This window comes from Lactuca saligna, chromosome 8 (genome assembly GCF_052625555.1).
Source record: "Lactuca saligna cultivar CGN05327 chromosome 8, ASM5262555v1, whole genome shotgun sequence".
NCBI lineage: Eukaryota > Viridiplantae > Streptophyta > Magnoliopsida > Asterales > Asteraceae > Lactuca > Lactuca saligna.
In genome coordinates, this window is record NC_136424.1 from 257,263,698 (window position 1) to 257,281,833 (window position 18,136).

The 18,136-nt window shown below is 38.2% G+C and overlaps 1 protein-coding gene across 1 annotated transcript; it reads right to left on the bottom strand.

Annotated features, from left to right (window-relative positions):
• Positions 1 to 11,723: 11,723 nt before the first annotated feature.
• LOC145010621 (uncharacterized) lies at positions 11,724 to 12,260 on the bottom strand. The gene has a single exon (XM_078969141.1). The coding sequence runs from the start codon at positions 12,258 to 12,260 to the stop codon at positions 11,724 to 11,726; it is 537 nt and encodes a 178-aa protein (XP_078825267.1).
• Positions 12,261 to 18,136: the final 5,876 nt, after the last annotated feature.

The window sequence follows — 18,136 nt, forward strand, 5'->3', positions numbered from 1 at the left end:
AGGCAGAGATTATTGACCGCCCAAAGCCGACAGAAGAGTTATGCGGACAGACGCCGGTCCGAGCTAGAATTTCAGGTTGGCGACTTCGTTCTCCTGAAGGTTTCTCCTTGGAAGGGAGTGATCCGGTTCAGAAAGAGGGGTAAGTTGGGGCCCCGGTTCATAGGTCCGTTTCGTGTAATTGCAAGGGTAGGTCGGGTAGCTTATCAGTTGGAGTCGCCAGCAGAGTTGGGTCAGATTCACAATACCTTTCACGTATCACAGTTGAGGAAGTGTATAGCCGATGAATCGGCGGTGATTCCGTTGGAGGATATTCAGGTGGATGCGAGCCTGAATTACGCCGAGAGACCAATAGCTATCAGGGATCGGAAGATCAAGGTTCTGCGGAACAAGGAGGTACCTCTGGTGTTGGTTCAGTGGCAACACCGAAAGGGGTCGGAGATGACTTGGGAGCCGGAGCGTGAAATGCGAGAGCAACATCCAGAGTTATTCGCAGAGTGAGACTTCGAGGGCGAAGTCTAGTTCTAGTGAGGGAGAGTTGTAACAGCCCGGAATTTCAGGTATTGCTTTAAAACTATGTTTGGGGCATTTTTAGGAGGGGACTCGGCGAGTTGGTGCCTGACTCGCCGAGTAGGACCACGGACTTGGTCGCAGATTTGCGACTGGACTCGACGAGTCCATTAGGGACTCGGCGAGTCGACGCTGTTCAGCAGAAACCCTAGCCGTTTGATTCTGGATCGTATATAACGTCTTTAGGGCCGTCATTGCTCGTCTTTTGGCCGATTGAGGAGAACCTAAACGTTTGTGGGCATCTGGAGCAGGAGTGAAGGCTAGTGGAAACTTGAAGGCTTTGTTAGGCAAGAAGAGGCAAGGTTGTGGTCAAAGGAGGATCAAGGGGATTGAGCTCTGAAGGTTGGGGACACAGAGAACACGTTTCCAGGTAATACTCGGACCATTTCTGTTGTTTTGGTGTTGTACACGAATCTAGGGTGTATGAGACCCATTTGGGGATTAGATAGATTATTGTGTGTTACCCAGTCGTTTATACCCCAGTAATAGGATACTTAGACGTCCAGAAAGTCCCATGGGTGCATGTCTTGGGACCATGCGTATTTCAGGGAGCAAATGATCGACTGCATGGCATGGACTCGCCGAGTCCAATGATCAGACTCGGCGAGTAGCTTGAAGATTTACAGGGACTCGCCGAGTTGTTCTTCAGACTCGGCGAGTAGTTGAGGATTCATTGGAACTCGTCGAGTCGTCTTCGGACTCGGCGAGTGGAGTCGGGGTGGCCCCGCGATTCTTCCACGAAGACCTCGTCGAGTCAAGAGGGATACTCGACGAGTGGAAAGGGAAACAACAGGGAAATTGGGAAGGACGTCCAGACTCGTCGAGTCGCCTTTGTACTCGACGAGTCCGGTCAAGTTGACCATTGACCAGAGTTGACCTGAATGTAATTTTGTAGGGTCAGTTGTCTTGTTTGATAAGATTATTAATACGGGTATATGGTATTATAGGGAGACTGCAGATTGGCGAACCGAGTGCGAGTGGTTTCAAGCGTTTATAGTTTACATACTACGAGGTGAGTCTCCTCACTATACTGTACCCGGAAGGGTTGACTGTGTGACCGGAAGGTCGAATATGTTATGTGTTATATATGTGCTATAATTGAAAGGAATAGTTGCTATGCATGCTATGTATGTTCTATGGGCCGGAAGGCAATGTATTTTGTGACAGGAAAGTCAGGTATGATATATGATATATGTGACATATGTGTTAGAGTAAATGTATTATGTGTTATGTATGTTTATGGGCCGGAAGGCAATCATGTTATGGGCCGGAAGGCAAATATCTTATGGGCCGGAAGGCAATTATTTTCTGGGCCGGAAGGCAATTATCTTACGGGCCGGAAGGCAATTATATTATGGGCCGGAAGGCAATTATCATATGGGCCGGAAGGAATTGTTCTGTGGACCGGAAGGTCCGGGCCTGGAAAGGCGTATATGTGTAAGTGGTATACTGGGGAACTCACTAAGCATTTATGCTTACAAGTTGTTATGTATGTGTTTCAGGTACTAGCGAGGACCGTGGGAAGGCGCCGGCATGATGCATACACACTGCTGATATTTGAGATCTTGGGGAATTTACATATGTATTTGTTTTGAAACAATCAATAAGTATTATTGATTGAACGAACACACTTTATTTAAAATGAAAAATTTATTTGAAAATTTGCGTTGTTACAAAAAGCCAAATTTTTTACACTCTCATCGAAGCAAGGATTCCATCTGCGTGGTGCATGTTTCAATCCATAAATGGATTTCTCAAGATTACACACTCTATTAGGGTACTTTGTACTAACAAAACCCTCTAGCTGACACATGTAAACATATTTAGCCAAAGTTCCATTAAGGAAGGCGGTTTTGACATCTATTTGCCATATTTCATAATCATGAAATACAACAATGGCCAACAGAACCCTAATGGACTTAATCTTTGCTACTGGTGCAAAGGTCTCATCATAATCAACTCCCGGAGTTTGAGAAAATCCCTTTGTAACCAGTCGCGCTTTATATGTGTGTACATTACCATCCATGTCGGTCTTCTTCTTGAAGATACACTTGCACCTAACCATCTTATGACCTAGTACATTGTCAACCAAGTTCCAAACATGATTCTCATACATGGACTGTATCTCGTTGTCGATTTCCTCTTTCAAATTAGCAGAATCGGGGCCTGCCATGATTTCTGCATAGCTGTTAGGTTCATCCAGACTTACCAGTGTCTCATCATTGATAAGTGTCTCACCTTCCATATTAATATGGAAACCATAGTAGTGCTCAGGTGCATTCCTAACCCTTGTGGAATGCCTCAGAGATACAGACTTGTGAATTGGCTCAACCGGAGTTTCCTCCTTAGGTTGAGAGTTAGGGTTTGAAGTTCCTTCACCACTTAAATCTTGAATTTCTTCAAGGTCAATTTTACTCCCACTGTTTCCTTGGCTTATAAACTCTCTCTCTCTCTCTCTCTCTCAAGACACCCCGCTTTGATACAAAGACCACATTGTAACTAAGTTTGTAGAAGAGGTAACCAAAGGATTTCTGTGGGTAGCCGATGAAAATACACCTCTCACTTCGAGGTTCAAGCTTATCATGAGTCTCACGTCTCACAAAAGCCTCGCAACCCCAAATCTTGAAGTGCTCTAGTTTAGGAACTTTACCAGTCCACATCTCATGAGAAGTTTTGGCAAATTTCTTTGTAGGGACCATATTAAGGATATGTGCGATAGTCTCTAAGGCATGCCCCCAAAATGTGATTGGTAGCGAAGCTCGACTCATCATGGAACGAACTATATCTAACAAGGTACAATTGCGCCTATCAGCCACACCATTCAACAGTGGTGTCATGGGAGATGTCAATTGTGAGATAATCCCTTTGTCGAAATTTTAAAGGGTCCACATACATCCGTGTGTACCAAATCCAACAAACCTTCACCCCTAGCACAAGAACAGTGAAGGGTGACTTTGTCATTTTTACAAGAAAGCATGATTCACAACTATCATCTAATTTTAGGTCAAATGACTCCAAGAATCCATCCTTTTGGAGTTCGCCTATGCGTTTCTTGCTCACATGTCCAAGATGACAATGCCATAATGATACTTTATCCAAGTTATTATAACTAGAAGAATCAATACACAACACATTATTTCCTAGATTATCTACAACAAATACAGCTTCATACACACCATCACAAGGTAATGCTTTAAAAATAAAGAACATTATTAAAGAAAGCATTTATTCCACTAATTTCATTATCAAAAGAAAAGGTAAACCCTTGTTTGTACAAAGAATGAAAGGAAATAATATTTCTTACCGTTTCTGGCGAATAAAAACATTTATTCAAATCTAAAGTAAACCCACTACTTAGCAACAAAGAATAAACTCCAATCTTGGTGACAAGTGAAGCTTTCCTAATCCCCATGATCAAGTTTATCTTTCCATGCTCCACATTCTCACTTCTTCTTAGTCCCTGCAAATCAGAAAAAAGATGAATACCACAACCGGTATCAAGGACCCAAGAGTTAGAATAGGGTGAGTTATTAGATAGAGTAGTGTAATTACCTGCATGGTTGGGTTTGACTTTCCCATCCTTCACATCTTGTTGGTACTTTGGGCAGTTCCACTTCCAATGCGACTTTTAATGGCAATAGAAGCATTTAGCCTTTTTTGGATCAGAAGAAGGAGTGATGAAACCTTTCTTGGTTCCACTTGAAGAGGAGCCATCAAGGGTCTTACCCTTGGTACCCTTCGAAGGGCTCTTCCTCTTCTTCCCTCTACCTTTCCCGACTTACCTTTAAGACCTGTTTCTGCGGTCTTTAGGAGTCCTTGAAGTTTGTTGAGTGTGACTTCTTCCTTATTTATGTGGTATGTCATGCATAAATGATCATAACATGAGGGTAAGGAGTGAAAAATGATATCTATTTCAAGCTCCTAGGGGAAGTTCACATTAAGCTTCAGCAAACGATCCACATACCTTTGCATTTTCTCCATGTGGCTCATGACGGATTCTCCATCCTTCATCCTAGTTGTTATCATGGAGGAGATTATTTCATACTGCTATTAATGAGCACTCTAATGGTATCTTTCCATCATATCATGGTGCATCTCAAAAGGGTAGTAGTCCTCGTAGTACTTCTAGAGTTCAACTATTGTGGTGGCCATCATGATGCAAGCCACTTTGGTGGCATTTATTACATGAGTCTAGAAGTCAGCGATCTCCTGGGGAGTAGCAATGGACTCATTGATCTCCTTTAGCTCCTTATCAAGGATATATTCCTTGTCCTTGTAGTGAGTCACCATCCTGATGTTCTGGAAGCCAATAGAGTTTGATCCAGAAGTAGTGTTGATGGAAGACATCTGAAGAAGAAGAGAACAAGTTTAGTTTAGATATAAAGATAGTCCTTAATAAAACACCCAAATGTAATTTTAAGGCTAGGATCCAATCACAATATATCATAAGTTAGAAGAGGGATGTTGTAATGTAAGCTACAACATATATGAAAGGTAGATGAATGACGATTCACCAATTTCCACCACGAAAAACAAAATATAAATATTAGGTTTTAATTGGTACTTAGACATTCCTAGATTCTTTTGAGATTCAATTAACTTTTCAAAGGCATGTTTCAATTTCGAGTGTACCCTCCAAGTTTTGTGACTGGGATACCAAGGATCAAAAAATGAGGTGTGAAGTAACCATGAAAATCACTTGGTACCCTTAATGTTTATCACTTAATCGAGGTGCCGGTTAACCACACGCGCTCCACCGATACTATGATAAACCTTAAGTCACCCTTTACCTACCTTTTTAAGTCCATGTTAGTGTGCCAGTTAACCACACATGCTCCACTAACGACTTAAACAAAGTGTAAAGTGTAATTTCATGGATTAGCACCTTATTCACATTTTCCTAAAGGAACTAAGATTGGGAATTTAATAAAAATATTTAGTTACTTTATAATAATCATTATACTTTTAATGAGAATTTTATAATTCCTTGTCCTACCCGTTCGGCTAACGACCCTCCACCAATCAAGGAAGCGGTGGATGAGAGTGGACACCCATTAGGCTACCATTTTATAGGCAGCAACCTTATACCCCCCTAATGGACCGGCTTCGTGAATGAGGACTACTAATGGTAAGACGACTTGCTCTTATACATATAAATATATTATCAACTTATAATATTATAAAGTATAAGGGTTGATTTTTTAACTTTTAAAAATCTAGGGGTTGGAACCAAAGTTTATTAAGTGACTTTACATGTTCCAAAACTTGAGGGCAAGTTTTGTAACTTTACAAAACCTTTCAAATTCATAACTTATGAGTTATTAAAATGAATACTATTCATTTTATAACTTATGTGTTCTTTTAATGGTTTTTAACACAAATAGACCTTTAGTTATCCATAACTTGAGGACAAGTTATGGACTCCATTAAAACACATAAAGATCATGAATTAAACATTTAAACAAGTAATTCTTATCATCTATCAAAAATTCATAAGAACATGAATATTCATATCAAAGTTTTAATAACATATGAACACATATAATCATGATATTTTAATATTAACCATTGAAAATGGATTAGAACAACCATTACACCAACTAAATCGAGTTTCAAAACACCAAAAAGGTTTAGGGTAACGTTTCTAGTCCATTTCGAGCAACAACAATCAAAATTTTGCACTCTGCCTGACCAACTCATCGAGTGCACGAACTGACTTGTCGAGTTGGTTAAATTGGTGCTTGGACTCATCGATTCCCCCCATGGACTCGGTGAGTCCCCTGTGCAGACAGCAAGAAATTCGAATTTTTCCACTATTTCGCATCAAGTATTAACAAACAAGCCTAGGCTGTGATACCATTTATGGGTTATAAGCATTCTAACACCCCTAAGTGTACATGCAACCCTAGAAAACCTTGGATCTATGCTTGTCTAAAATACATGCAAAATTTGATTTCTAAGGTTCATATTCCTATCTAGCATACATGGGGAACTTTTAACATAAAAGATGGCTAGAGTTACATGCCTTGTAGTAGATTTGATTCCTTGAAAACCTTGAGAGCCTAGCACCCCAAATGTGATGCCTCAAATGTTTCACACAACACCAAATGCTTTGGAATAACTTTGAGAGAAGATGTAACACTTGTAAAATCAGCCTATCCCTCTCCTTTTCTTAGTGTAGCCGCTTTTTGGATGAAAACATGTTCTTTATATAGTGTGTCACATCTAGGGTTACACCATGTAAACCCTAATGTGACATGACTCTTCATTTCCATGACTCATAGGTTTGTAACTCCCATGGAGAATTCATGGAGAATCTAATGGTTTTTAACCCAACTTTGTAATCCATGGAGTATTAGGCCACTATACAAGTTATGGATGATTTACATAATCAACCTACATATTTAATTAGTCATCTTTTGATCTCTTAATTAATTCCAAATTAATTCTTGATCAATACTAATTAAATAATACTATTAATATATTAGAACTTATAATATATTAATAAACCACAAGTTTGATTTCTCTCATTTAGTCTATCTAAATGCATGATGCCATGCAACCCAAATGGACCATGCCGGGTCGGGTCAAGTATATACCATATATAGTTATGGACTTAGACACCTTATCCAACACAATGTACTCTGATTCACACGTTGAATCAGCTACTGTCTCTTTCTTGGAACTATTCTAAGTCACTTCTCCTCCATTAAGGGTAAAGAACCAGCCCGACTGTGAATGATAGTTTCCCTGTTGGTTTGAAAACTGGCGTCACTATACCCTCACACCTTTAAGTCATCACTCCCACTGAGGACTAGAAACCATTCCTTGGTCCTCCGAAGGTACTTAAGAATGTTTTTACTGCAGACCAATGTGCTTTTCCAGGGTTCCCCTGATATCTGTTGACCATGCTCAAAGCAAAGGCCACATCAGGGTGAGTACAAGTCATAGCTTACAAAATTGAGACAACTGCGGAAGCGTATGGTACTCGGCTCATTTTTGCTGTCTCGACTTCGGTATTCAGGCATTGAGTCTTACTAAAATTGGCATTACTTTGGATCGGTAAATCTCCCTTCTTTGAATTCTCCATAAAAAAACGTTTTAGTACCATATCCAAGTAAGTATTTTGACTAAGTCCTGTTAGTCTCTTACTTCTGTCTCTCACTATCCTTATTCCTAAAATATAGGAAGCCTCTCCGAGATCCTTCATAGCGAAGCAATTCCTAGGTCAGGACTTAACCTCCTGCAGTGTCGGGATGTCGTTTCCTATGAGTAATATGTCATCGCCATAAAATACAAGGAATCTAACTATACTCCCATTGGCTTTTACATATACACATGATTCATCCTCGCTTCGTAGAAACCCAAACTCATTGACTTTATCATTGAAGCAAAGATTCCATCTGCATGACGCTTTCTTAAGTCCATAAATGGACTTCTCAAGCTTGCACACCCTATTGGAATGCTTCGCATTGGCAAAACCCTCTCGCTTGTCCATGTAAACATCTTCAGCCAACTTCCCAATAAGAAAAGCATTTTTGACATCCATTTACCATATTTCATAATTATGAAATGCAGAAATGGTCAACATCACCCTAATAGATTTTATCTTAGCAATCGGTGTGAAGTTTTCATCATATTCAACTCTGGGAGTTTGAGTGAAACCCTTCACGACCAATCGTTCCTTATATGTGTGCACATTTCCATCCATGTCGGTCTTCTTCTTGAGGATCCATTTGCACCCGACCGTCTTACGTCCGGGCACATGGTCAACCAAATTCCAAACATGGTTCTCATGGCTTCCTTATAGTTGTTAGGTTCGTCTAGATTTATTATTGTACTATCACTAATATATGTGTCCCCTTCTATAGTAATATGAAATCCATATAACTGGGGTTAAACTCTAACTCTTTCGGAACGTCTAAGAGGTAAGGACTCGTCAATCGGTTCAATTGTAGTTTCCTCCTTGGGTTGAGTGCCAGAGTTAGAGGTTCGGTCATCGCTCGACTCTTGAATCTCTTCAATATCGATTTGCCTCCCACTGTCCCCTTGTCGTATGAGTTCTCACTCTCAGAAAACCCCTATCATCGCAACAAAGACAACATTTCCAATCGGTCTATAGAAGAGATATCCAAACGATTTCTACTGGTAGCCGATGAAAATACACCGCTCACTATGAGGTTTGAACTTGTCGTGAGTCTCTCGTCTTACGAAAGCCTCGCAACCCCAAACCTTTATATGTGCCAACGAGGGAGACTTCCATGTCCCTTAGACATTTAAGTTATCCTAATCCCTTAAATATCTATATAGATTTCGAAAATATGGATGGATAATGCAAGATCTTGAATTACCATATATAACAATTAGAGGATAATTACAAGATATGGGATAATCCAAATCCCTAAAAATTAGGACCTTATCTTGGGGAGGAGGTAAATTTAGAAAATCAAGGCATTATAACAAACCCTAGATTTCGAAATTTAAGGGTTTAAGAAAAGGATTTGAAGATCTTATTCAAACTCTTGCAAATTTGGGTTTGCAAACCCTAATCTCGAAAAACCCTAACCTCCTAGGGTTTATTGGCAACAAACCCTAATATATCAAGTTCATACAATTGAAACCAAACCAATGGATCTGATACCACTGATGGGTTTTTGGTCATAAGACATCCTATGTGCTCATACAAACCCTAATGCTTAGATCTAGGTTTCTCTATTGTACATGCTTTGAATCCAAGACTATAAACCCTAATTCTAGCATATGAAAACGATATTAACATATGAATGGGTTTAAGAACATACCTTGATTGTTATATAGCAATAACAAGTGTCACTCCTCTAATGGCTTACAAACACCAAGAGCAAGTGGAGAAGGTATAAAGAGAGAGGAGAGAGGTTAGAATTCATCCTTAGGACTCCTTGGGAACAAGTACACGAATTCTAAGGCCTTAGGGTCTTTATATACGTGCAGAGATAGGGTTTCAATCATTATCCTTATCTAGTTGCTTATCCACAAAGTAACCATAAGATAAGCCTTGAAAACCCTTATCCTTTATCCTTTGGACGATTTCAAGGATCCTTATCTCCTTGAATTCGTTCAACCCATATTTAGGATAACCATTACCATATTTTGTAACTATCACATAATTACAATTCAGCCCCTCTAGTTTAATTAATTACACTTGATCACAAAATTAATTCCTAATTAATTATTGACCAATATTAATTAAACAAATATGATTTCTCCTTTAATATATTATTCTTATAACATATTAATAAATAATAATAACCTCTCTCTCTCTCTTTATTTATTTCTCCAATCAAGTTGCTTTGGTGAAGGCAACCCAAAAGGACCATCCACCATCGGGTCAAGTACATACCAAAATAGTTATGGACATAGACACTAATCCAACAGTTCCTTCATCGCTCGACTCTTGAATCTATTCAATATCGATTTGCCTCCCACTGTCCCCTTGTCTAATGAGTTCTCACTCTCGGAAAACCTCTATCCTCACAACGAAGACAACATTGCCACTCGGTCTATAGAAGAGATATCCAAAGGATTTATGCTGGTAGCCGATGAAAATACACCGCTCACTACAAGCTTCGAACTTGTCGTGAGTCTCTCGTCTTACGAAATCCTCGCAACCCCAAACCTTTATATGTGCCAATGAAGGAGCCTTCCGTGTCCACATCTCATGAGGTGTTTTGGCAACCTTCTTCATAGGGACTAAGTTAAGGATATGGGTGGCAGTCTCTAAGGCATACCCCCAAAATGAGATAGGTAGTGAATCACGACTCATCATGGAACAAACCATGTCCAACAAGGTTCGATTACACCTCTTAGCCACACCGTTCAACTGCGGTGTCCTAGGTGGCGTCATTTGTGAAACGATTCCGCTTTCCTTAAGATAGTCGTGGAATTCAAGACTTAGGTACTCTCCTCCTCGATCAGATCGAAGCATATTGATTTTCCTGCCCAACTGATTCTCCACTTCTTGTTTAAACTCTTTGAACTTTTCAAAGGTTTCTGACTTGTGCTTGATTAAGTAGATATACCCATATCTAGTATAATCATCGGTAAAAGTCACGTAGAAGCGGCTCGCATCCCTTGTGGTTGATCTAAAGGGCCCACATACATCGGTGTCTATGAGATCCAATAGACCCTCACCCTCTCACGAGTGCCAGTGAAGGGTGACTTGGTCATCTTTCCAAGTAAACAAGACTCACAAACGTCATCATCCCTACGGTTGAATGACTCCAACACTCCATACTTTTGGAGTTGGGATACGTGTTTCATGTTTACATGTCCAAGAAAACAATACCACAAGCATGCTTTATCCAAACCATTGGATGATTCAACACACAACACATCATTTCCTAAGTTGTCTACAACAATCACAATTTAATATATTCCATTATAAGGAAATGCTTCAAAATAAAATACACCATTAAGATAAGCATTGATAGAACCCTTTTGTTATCAAATGGATATCTAAAACCTTGTCTATATAAACCATGAAATGAAATGATGTTTCTTTCCATATCTAACGAATAACAACAATTGTTTAAATCTAATCCTAATCCACTATTAAGCATTAAAGAGTAAATTCCAATCTTGGTTACATGCGATGATCTTGTATTCCCCATGATCAAATTAATCTTCCCATGCTCCACATCTCTATCTCTTCTTAGGCCCTGCAAATCAGAACAAATGTGAAAACCACATCCTGTATCAAGTACCCAAGAAATGGAATGTGATGAATCATTAGATTTAATTGTGTAAATACCTGCGTAAGATGGCTTGATCTTTCCATTCTTGATGGCCTGTTGATATTTTGGGTAGCTTCTCTTCCAATGCCTTATTTTGTGGTATTGGTGGCACTCTGCCTCCTTTGGGTTAGAGTTGGGTTTAGTAGAACAAACTTTGGTTCCACTAGAAGAGGTACCATCTTGGGATTTACCTTTGTGGTTGCTATTTGAGGGAGCCTTCCTCTTCTTACCCCTCCCTTGTCCAATGGCCAAAACAGGGGCAGCAGTTGGAGCGAGATTTGATGCAACAGACTTACCCTTGAGATTGCTCTCAGCAGTCCTAAGCAAGCCTTGAAGCTTACTCAAGGTGACCTCTTCCTTATTTATATGGTGGGTTATGCAGAACTAGTTGTAGCAGGGAGGCAGGGAGTGAAGATTAATGTCCATCGCCATCTCTTCATCAAAGTTAACATTCAACTTGAGAAGACGGTCAACATACCTCTGCATCTTTTGTAGATGATCAGTAAAGGACTCTCCACTACCCATTCGGGTAGTGATCATTGATGTCATGATCTCATACCTCTCTTGCCTTGCACATTGATGGTACCGGCCCAGCAAGTCTTGATGCATCTCATAGGCATACATGAACTCATAGCACTTTTGGAGTTCAGAAGTCATTGTCGCCAGCATGATGCAATGGACTTTCATCGTATCAAGCTTTTGGGCCTCAAAGGAAGTGATCTCTTCGGGAGTAGAAGTGTTCATGTCGATCTCCTTCAGTTCCTTATCTAGGACATACTCTTTGTCATCATAATTGGTGACCATTCTAATGTTATGGATCCAATCGTTGAAATTGTTACCATCGAATATCACCCTCCCACACAAGCTCATGAGTGAGAAAGAGTCGGAGGACCTCGAGCTAGAGGTGATGTTGTTGTTCATGTTCGACATCTAAAAAAAGGAAAAGAAAATAGTTTGATTACAAATGAATCCCCAATTAAACACACAAATGAGAAATTACGGCTAGGATCCAACAACATAATTTACAAATTAGAGAAAGGATGTCGTAATCTAACAAGTAAATAATTTGAAGGTAAATGGATGATGATTAACTAATTCTCCATCATGAAAAACAAAAACAAGATCAAGTTTTAAATGTATTGAAAACTGCTAGATTCTTTTGAGATTCACTGAACCTTCCAATGGCATGTTTAAATCTCGATATGCCCATAAAGATTGTGGTTGGGATGTCGAGGATCACAAAGCGGGTGTGAATAATCATACAAATGTACATCATGCCCTCATTGTTAAAATCACATATTCGATGTGCCATTTAACCACCCACGCTCCATCAAACTATGAAGAAAAATGAGACACCCTTTGCCACCTTTGTTTAGAAACCAATTAGTGTGCCGATTAACCACACATGCTCCACCAACTTCTTAGCAAAGGGTACAAAGTGTAATTTCATGGGATTGCATCAATTCACTTTGCCTAAAGTAACTAAGACTGAGAATTTTGTAAAAACATTTAGTTACTTTAATAATTCATTATAGTTATTAATGAGAAAGGGTTTCCCTATCCTATCCGTTCGACCAACGACCCCCACCAATCAAGGAACCGGTGGGTGAGAGTGGACAATCTTTAAATGGCCATTTTATAGGTCATAAGCTTATACCCCCCCCCCCCCTTATAGACCGGCTTCGTGAATGAAGCCTACTAACGGTAAGATTAGCATTTTAAGTCATACGTACATACATACATATATATATATATATATATATATATATATATATATATATATATATATCTTATAAGATTATAAAGTATAAGGTCGAATTGTAAACTTGTAAAATTCTAGGGTTTGAAATTTAAATAGTTCAAATTAGACATTTTAATCACAAAATTTAAATTTCAAAACTTGAGGACAAGTTTTGCACTTTTCAAAACACAAGGATCGAATAGCAAATAATTTTAAATTAACCAATTAATTTTATGATTATCTAAACTTGACTTAATCAGGATTAAGATAGTTCAACAAATAACTTCAAATAATCAAATATTATCAAATAAGAAATTTATCATTTAAATAATAGGTAATTATCTTTTGTTTTGTTAGGGATATTGACAAAAAGGTAATAAAATTCAGTTTTTATTAAACTACAACGATTTTGGTAAGTATCGTTAAGCAAAACAGCAAGAAATCTGGAAATGCCATCTGTCTGACGCTCCGACTTGCCGAGTCCCCTTATGGACTTGTCGAGTTAGTCCTACCCATCGAGTCGACAATGGGACTCGTTGAGTTCATCAGACAGGGAGCAAAAAAAATGATTTTTTAAGCAAGAATCAAACACAAAGCATCAAATTCAAGAGAAGACAATAGAGGCTCTGATACCACTGATGGGTTTGAGCCATAAGAACATTCTTATGTGCACATGCAAACCCTAATGCTTGGATCTATGTGTCTCTAATGAGCATGCTTTTCATCCAAGCCTTGCAAACGCTAGATCTAGAGTAAAAAATTCGAAATATACATAACAAAATAGATCTAGATGATTACATATTGTTGAGAGCTTAAATCTTGTTATCCTTGGAGCTTAGAGTCACAAATATCACTCCTCTAACGGCTTACAAACACCAAGAAGCAAGAGGATGATTTGGAGAGAGGTTGTACGCACAAAATCGGCTATAAGAACTTCATAGGGTTTCTGGTAGCCGGTTTATGTAGCCCATGGGGTCTTTAAATACTTGAACTACTAGGGTTACAACTTGAAACCCTAATTGGATAACTTAGGCCTTAAGCAGTCCAAGGATCCTTCTAGAATAAGCCTTGGACGAATTCAAGGAGTCCATACACCCTAATTTCATCCACCCTATGATCCATAAGGATCCATATCCCAATAACCGACTATCACAGAATTCACAGTTCCAGTCCGCTTTATTTAATTAATCTCTTTTATCCACAAAATTAATTCTCAATTAATTATTGTCTAATATTAATTAAACTATATGATTTCTCCTTTAGTATATTAATCATATAATATATTAATAAATCATAATAACCTCTTTATTTATAAATCATCCTATCATGTTGCTTTGGTGAAGGCAACCCAAAAGGACCATGTACAACCAGGTCAAGTACTTACCAAATATAGTTAAGGGATTAGACACCAATCCAACACGAAGGCACCAAGGCCGGCCTGTATATATTTTAATTAGTAGATGAGTGTGGGAGAGTCTCGGATCGTATAGATAGCTGAGTTTAGGCGAGGCCCGTATCTCATAGCATTATTTGAGTATGAATATATGACTGATTGATAGATTTGATTATACTTGTTGTCTATGAGATACTTGTATGTATGCTTATTAGCTGAGTGTGGGCGGGGCCTGTATCTCATAGTTAGCCGAGTGTGGGTGGGGCCCGTATCTCTTAGTTAGTCGAGTGAAGGTGGTGCCCATATCTCGTAGTTTGTAGAGTGTGAGCAGGGCCCGTATCTCCTAGTTAGCGGAGTGTGGGTGGGGACCGTATCTCCTTGAGTGTGGGTGGGGCTCGTATCTCATAGTAGCATGATTATGTGTATGGTATGTGGTAGTTCGGGGAGACTCACTAAACTTTGTGCTTATAATTTTCAATTTTGGTTTTAGGTACTTTAGGTAGCAAGGGGAAGAGTTTGGGATGATTGCGGTGCACACACCATTTGTTTAGCCTGGTATGTTTATCCTCTTTTAAATGACTCACTGACTATAGGTTGAGGTTAGTATCTCACATCTCTTTAATTTCCCAACCGTGCTTGACTTCTTTCTCTCCCGTGCTGAATGGGTCAAGCATGAAAGGAAAACATAAGTGTATACAGAGGAAACTTCTGGATATTACTCTTAGATAATTTTACACCTCGTGTGTTTCACATTATCTTAACATGACATTGTCAGATATGATAAACTCTTATGAAAAGAAGTTAAGTTTTTGGAGTTGTTTAATGTATTTATAGATTGTTGATTCGAAAAATAGTGAGAATTTTTTAAAAGACACATTACACAAACAAAGTCTTACTTTAAAATATCTGTCAACTATAAGTAGAAACTTTATATAAATTTGTTGATGAAGAGAAAAATATAAAAATCATAAGTGAAGCTACTTGTGTAGCAGAATATGAACTTGGCATATTTGACTATATAACTGTGACCTCCCCATTTTCACGACCAGAAAAGACCGATTTTGTTTATGCTTTATGAAAATCATAGTACCTCTCTTAATAAAAATGTTGCGGAATTTGTTCCCAATAAAAAATGATAAATGCGTTATCAAAGAATTTTCGAAGAAAAGTATTTTTATTCATTTTAAAACATTTGGGATGTCATCGTCAATACAGAAACATAAGCATAAACAGAACTTACATTCATTATCCCTAGTGATTTATATCTCTTTCATCTCTTAGTGTAATGTGACTTCATAACAACACATGTGATATAAATAAACTTAGTGGATTAGGTTGGCAAACCTAGTCAGTACATAGAGTTTTCAACCCACAATAATATAATTATATGTTTAAACAATTAAGCAATCAACTTAATTACTCATCCCAATTATCTTCTTTAATCTTAAGGGTCTACCCTAAGAATCACCTATTCCCCGTTCATTTATTCCTAAGGATCATCCTAAGGAATCGTCACGAAGTCCATCGTTGCCACGGTTTACACAACAGGCACTAAGCCTGCATAGTCGGCAGGGGTTAGGCATCCAGTCTGCATGATCGCCAAGGTTTACACAATGGGCACTAAATCTACATAGTCGCCAGGGTTTAGGCATCAAGTCTGCATGATCGCCAAGCTTTAGGCACCATGCCTGCATGGTCGCCAAGGTTTAAAGTACACCGGGTGAACACATCGTTCACAACACCTACAGGTTGCGAGCCTGCTAGTGTTCCACTTGACTATTTAGAATAGTCCATGGTTGTCATCCATACTCTTCTAAATGATAGGGACATCGTTTGGGAAAAGGCTTCTCATATCGTCCACCTCTCACCCTCACCTTGTGGTCTATAACACCTCTCAACTCATTATCAAACTCATATTCCATCTATTATATGTACCCATGTTTTACCCCAACATTACCGTAGATATAAAATACATATACAGTTTAAATCGTTTAAAACATGTATAAAATTGTTCATTAAGCATAGATAACAAGTATTCAGATAATATGCACACATAGCACGTAGTTTATATAAAATACTTCATATTATGTGTAAGATGAAAGTAAGTATGCACTCACCTGAGAAGGTGATGACTCGGTACTCGGACAGTGCTTCGTTTACTTTAAAATAATTTCCATTGATGAAACCTAGTATTATTACCACTAGATTTTAGTCTAATATTTACCGTAACTAATTATTAGTCTTATTATTATTATTATTATTATTATTATTATTATTATTATTATTATTATTATTATTATTATTATTATTATTATTATTATATAAGCGTTTTAACAATACTTATATAAGTCATAATAATAGCTCAAATATTTATTATAAGTTCATAATAACAATATTAATTTTAAATATAAGGTATATTAAAATAGGGAAACTATAACTTACTTACAAGGGGATTTTAGCTAGGAGTCGGGCTCTGCAGGAGCAGACCTTCATCGTTGAATCTTTCTAAAAAATATGTGTGTGGTGCTTCAGCGCTCACCTTACTATACTAAAACTACAGAAAGAGAAGTCGAATCACGAGGGACCGAAATGCTCGGGGGATAAGGAGAGAAAGACTCTTGAATCAAGAGAATGGTGCAAGAAATATGAGAGCCAAAGCCTCTTATTTATAGTAATTGAATTTACAAAAACCACCCTCCATAATTAGTTAATGACTTTTAGTTATAGAAACAACTAAACACCCCTCTATAATACTATTTTAAATGGATTTAATGTTTTTTGTACAAAACTAATGTTGAAAGAGCACAAAATTAGTCTTATAATGACTGCATCGTCGATACCTTTCTAATAATATATACATATGTATATATATGTGTACGTATATATGATTTATACTTTATTTTAATACATAAATATGCTATTATAATTTGTAACTCGTTCATACGAACTCCGTTTTTGATATTCTTTATATCGAGGCGTAGGTGGAGACGTACTCTACAACTTTCGTTTAGACTTCGTCAACTAATTTTGACTTTATTTTTAATGTTATATTTTTAACCGGCCGGGACATGATTGGTCCGTTAAAATCTCATAACTTCTTCATCCAATGTGCATTTTCGTCTGTCTTTTTATTGTTATGTTACTAATAACGAGATCTTCGATTATCATTTAGGTTAAGCCGGCTAAAAACCGTTCGACCTAATACTCGAACTTCGGGTTGTACACCGCTAAGCCAAAACTTCGAAAAATCATAACTTCCTCATAAGAAGTCAGATTTGGGTGTTCTTTTTATGGAACCTCTCAGTTTAACCTATTCTATGACTTTCATTTAGATTACTAAGGTTAACCTGCTCTATGAATTTCATTTAGATTACTAATGTTAAAAGAAGCTCTGTCATAAATTCATTATTTACGTCTTCGCGGTGTCGTGCTTGTTCCATCGCTAAACTTCGACGGGTCATAACTTCTTCGTTATAACTTGCATTTCGGCGCTCTTTATATATACGGAACCCTTGATACATATTCTATAACTTGGTTAAGATTATTTATTCTAAATAATCTTTTGTCGAAAAGTCGTTTTCGACCTCTATTATCTCTAAATTGACTAGCCCAGATATACGAGCGTTACAGTTATCTCCCCCTTAGGATGATTACGTCCCAGAA